The sequence below is a fragment of the Pyxicephalus adspersus genome, chromosome 9, assembly GCF_032062135.1.
Source record: "Pyxicephalus adspersus chromosome 9, UCB_Pads_2.0, whole genome shotgun sequence".
Classification (NCBI taxonomy): domain Eukaryota; kingdom Metazoa; phylum Chordata; class Amphibia; order Anura; family Pyxicephalidae; genus Pyxicephalus; species Pyxicephalus adspersus.
In genome coordinates, this window is record NC_092866.1 from 34,905,149 (window position 1) to 34,909,526 (window position 4,378).

The 4,378-nt window shown below is 45.7% G+C and overlaps 2 protein-coding genes across 3 annotated transcripts in view; both read left to right on the plus strand.

Moving 5' to 3' along the window:
- The window catches only part of LOC140337624 (solute carrier family 22 member 6-A-like), an 84,167-nt gene that overhangs the window by 9,563 nt on the left and 70,226 nt on the right, over positions 1 to 4,378 (plus strand). The gene's annotated exons all lie outside the window — the stretch shown is intronic.
- On the plus strand, positions 1,748 to 4,340 carry LOC140337625 (uncharacterized). Of its 2 annotated transcripts, none has more exons than XM_072421376.1 (5): positions 1,748 to 2,255; positions 2,489 to 2,590; positions 2,813 to 2,872; positions 3,132 to 3,193; positions 3,464 to 3,700. In XM_072421376.1, the coding sequence occupies exons 1-5, from the start codon at positions 1,922 to 1,924 to the stop codon at positions 3,554 to 3,556; spliced, it is 651 nt and encodes a 216-aa protein (XP_072277477.1). In that variant the 5' UTR covers positions 1,748 to 1,921; the 3' UTR covers positions 3,557 to 3,700. The 2 variants fall into 2 exon arrangements, with proteins under 2 accessions (XP_072277477.1, XP_072277475.1); XM_072421374.1 differs by having other exon boundaries at positions 1,749 to 2,255; positions 3,132 to 3,197; positions 3,464 to 4,340.

Sequence of the window (4,378 nt, forward strand, 5' to 3'; positions counted from 1 at the left end):
TCCCAGGAATCCCCATGGTGCAGGCACAGGTTGTGCAGGATGCAGCATGCCATGATGACTCGGGCAGCTTTCCACGGCGCATATAGGAGCTCACCACCGGGGCGCGCCAAGCAAAGAAACCATGCTTTTAGCAGCCCGATGGTTTGCTCCACAATCCCCAGGCTTTTATGCAAAGCCTTGTTGTAATTATGCTCTGCTTCAGACCGGTGGTGGCGCACAGGTGTCATAAGCCATGGAAGCTGCCTGTATCCTTTGTCAGCTGTAAAAAGACAAACATAATACATACTTTACAAAGGTCGCTAAGGGTTGTGCTCTTCGGTCACTTTATTGTTTTTTGGTTGTTAGGAGACATTGTTACTATTGACTACCACACTGAAGTACCGTGAGCTTTGAAAATAGTAATTATACTAGGGCTTCTGGGAATATCTGAAAGTTAGTTCTTCCCCCATGCTCCCAATATTGTACAATATTTATTAAGTCTTTGCTAAATTAGATGTTAGCACAAAATATGACATATATACAATATAGGTCATAGCCTGGCATTCTGACAATGCAAAGGGACATAGCAACATAATAGGTGTCTTTAGGATTTGACTACTGTTAGTTGTATTACAGTAATGACATTATACATTACCTATTAACCAGCCCTCAGGCATTTCTCCAGAGATGAATTTCTGGTAGAGGGCTGTCTGACGCAGGATAAAGGCATCATGGCATGATCCTGGGAAACCTGTGCGTGCACTCATGATTTTCCTGTTGGCATCACAGACTATTTGTACATTCAGTGAATGATATCGTTTCCGGTTGTGAAACGCGATTTCCTGCAATTTAGGGGCCTGAATGGCCACATGAGTGCAGTTGATGGCCCCCAAAACATTCGGAAATCCCGCTCGCCTGAAGAAATCCACCTTGACCTTTCTCCACTCCTGAGCTGTTTGAGGAAAATGAATATATAGTGGGACAAGGTCCACAATGGCATTGATGACCTTCGTAAAAACCCTGGAAACTGTAGGCTGGCTTAGTCCACAAATTAAGACCGAGGAGGTTTGAAAGGAACCCCTTCCTAAAATATAAAGAGTGGCCAAGAGCCTGGTCATTCCTGGCACTGCCTGGCTCCTCTTAGTTTTTGGAGCATATTTCTCTTCCAGCAAGCTGTACAGGTGATGGATGACCTGGCGAGACAGGCAGAAACGCCTTTTGACATCCTGGTCACGCAAACTTTCCAGACGGCTACGCTCTAAGAAGATGCGTGGTGCCCGGACTGCAAAGTCTGAGCTTGCTCTTCTGGTTGCTGCTGTTGTTGTTGTTGCTGCTCTTCTTCTGTTATGACCAGATACGTGGTGTTTAATGTCACAACAGCAGTTGTGAAGAGTAAGTCGAGTTCCAAATTTGGGTCCATGACAACAGCAAACAAAATTCTTGAGCCAGGGCACACTTGAATGCGCGTGAGCACGTGCACGTTTGCGTGTGCACGTACTGAATCCCTATAAATTTGCCCAGTTTCTTAGCCAATCTGCTCATGCAAACCAAAACTTGGGGAGAAAACAGAAAAAGAACAAAAACTTGGGGAGAAAACAGAATAAGAACAAAGGTTGCAACAAGAACAAGTAAGAATACACCATTGACTTTATTCCTCCAAAAAATGTTTTGGGTGTGTTGACCCTTAACTCTTTTATTTTGTGACTTCTAGTTACATGGAGCCAAGGAGCCACCACCACTGCCACCACCACCGCCACCACCACCACCACTGCCACCCCAGGGTCTTCAGTCCATAGACCAACAGGCAGCTCCCTCAGGCCAGCTAGGTTGCTCTGTGAAGCAGGCCAAGTAACATCTAGGCCCCTGGTCCCTCAACCTGAGCCGGACCAGGGATTCTGCTTCCAAGGCAACTAGCTTCACTCCTGAGCAAAATGCAGCCCTCATGGAGTCCTACGTACAACATTTTCCTAGACTCCGTGGGGACTTGCACTCCCAGACTTCCCATGCTGTAAGGCAGAGACTCTGGGAGGAAATTGCCAGGAGTGTAAATGCAGTGGACAGTATACAACGGACCATTACCCAGTGTCAAAAGCGTGTGAGTGACATCTTCAGACATGTCAAAAGGGTCCTGGCCACAGAGGTCGGAAGGATTGGGACCTATCCTGAACATCTTGTGCAGCGTCTCAAGGAGTATGAAAGATTGGCGTTGCCATTCATTGGGCCAGAAACGGTGGTAGGGGTGGACTACCGGGATGACTCCGATGCTTGCCAACCATGTAAGTTCAATCCTTTTAAATTACCTAAATACCAATGTGAATTGATTTTTGCATTTTTGTGGGATTGCAACAGTTTAGTCATTAGCATTGAGAACAAAATAGCATTGTGTTTTTAGGTATTTATGCTTGGGGGTGAAATATGAGATAATTTTTGGAAAATGACCTCTTTGGTGTATTTTTACCTTCTTTTGACCTGCATTAACAATGTGTGTATTTCCATTTTTTTACAATAGTACGCCCTGAGACGCAGCAGTCCCCTCCTGCCCTCTGTGCTCGGGGTCATATGGATGATGAGGATGTCACTTCGCATCGAGATGACACTGGCCTTCCTCCTGGTAAGATGAACCCTCATGGTATATCTTGTTTGACATTGTGCACGTGTCTCTAATCATGTTTATAACCACACTCATGTGTAATATGAGTGTTTCATTTCACACATTTTTTGCTCTGGGAGTGGTATGTTTTGTGGTTAGATTTGTGGTGAACCGATCAATCCAAGTGAACTTGGGTTAGAGTCAAGCTTACTTTTTCATTTGTTTTTGTGCTTTCATCACTAGATCACCATCTACAGGAGGAGGTCGTTGATCCACTGCAGAGAAGCCTGGAGGAGAATACAGGTAATTTGGTTTGTGTGTATGTTCAGCCTTCCAAAAGCTAAGTAATAACCTTCGATCCTTCTATAATATATCTATATATATAGATAACATTTGTTAATTTTTCTTGCCAGAGGATTCTGGTGCAGACTCCCTTTGGGAATGTGTGAGCTTAATCTGTCCAAAGAAATGTTGCGTTTGAGAAATATTGGGGACTTTTGATATGTGAAGACTTGTCACCACATTCATTCATTTTGATGTGATATATGATGTGCCTTTGTAGAACATCCATGTCTGCTGGTTTCTGGTTCTGAAGAGTTTTCATGGGCTGCATCCACTGTGGAGGTAGGTAAGAACTGTGTGTGTATGTGTGTTTCATTTGTGTTTTTTTTTTGTTTAGGGTCCCTCAGGTGGACATTTACCACAATCAGAATAGGAGACACCTGAGGTTTCCATAAGCAACCCATGTTTAATGTATAGGATTCAGAAAAAATGTGTCTAACATTTTTGTCTAACATTAGTTGATGTTTCAATGTCAGGATGCTGTCTGCATAATGTTATAGTGACCCACAAAGTTATATGATATTGTAGTAATTTTTTCTTTTCTCTTTATAGCAACCAGTGGATGCAGGTGGATTGGGTCATCCCAGTGTGGGCAGCCAGCTTCTAAACCCCAGTCAGAGGCTGTTGACCATTTTGATAGATTAGTGATGTCAAGGATGCCTGGCCCAGGTTCTGATAATTTTGAACCGGTCCTTACGCTCCTACATGAAAACATAAATCAAAATCGCCAGGACCGAGAATTTAACCAACATCTGGCGGCCGTGCATCGTCTGATAGAATCGGTCCAAGAACAATTGGCCAATTTGGGTGCCTACATATGTTCAGAGTTGACCATCTCTGTAACATGTGAATCTGTAGGCCAACAATCTCGCCTACATAAGGCGATTATTCAAAGGCTGGGTTGACAAATCCCAATAAGCCCTGCTGGCCCCCCATCTCCTGCAGAGCAGCCAGCTCTATTCTTCCCCCCGGCTCCACCCCGTGCCCCTGGCCGTCCACCCAGTGCGCCTGGCAGTCCACCCTGTGCCCCTGCCCCCCTGTCCGTTCGCCCCGTGCCCCTGGCCACCCACCTCCTAACACACGGCCAAGCAATAGACATGCTCTGGAGGTGGGCCGCACTCGCGCCTATGCTGTGCAGGTGGACCGTGGGCGTGCTGTGGCGGTGTCCAGTGGCCGAGGCAAGGAAGTGGAGGTGACCCGTGGCCGGGCTACTAGGGTTGGCGGCGCCCATGGCTGGGCTGGTGAAGTGGGCCGTGGCTGGTTTGGGCGAACTATATAAGTGTATGCCGGGTGCAAGGTGAGAACATTCTTCACATTCTTCCTGTCAGTCTTCACTCATTTTTTTCAGGACTCCATGAGCTCGCCAGTGTGGGTTTGAGTTGGTATCCTGTGTGAAGATGCTTGTTTGTATAAACTAGCTTAATCTCTATTTTGTTTAAAAACCAAACTAATGAAAATATAAACTTA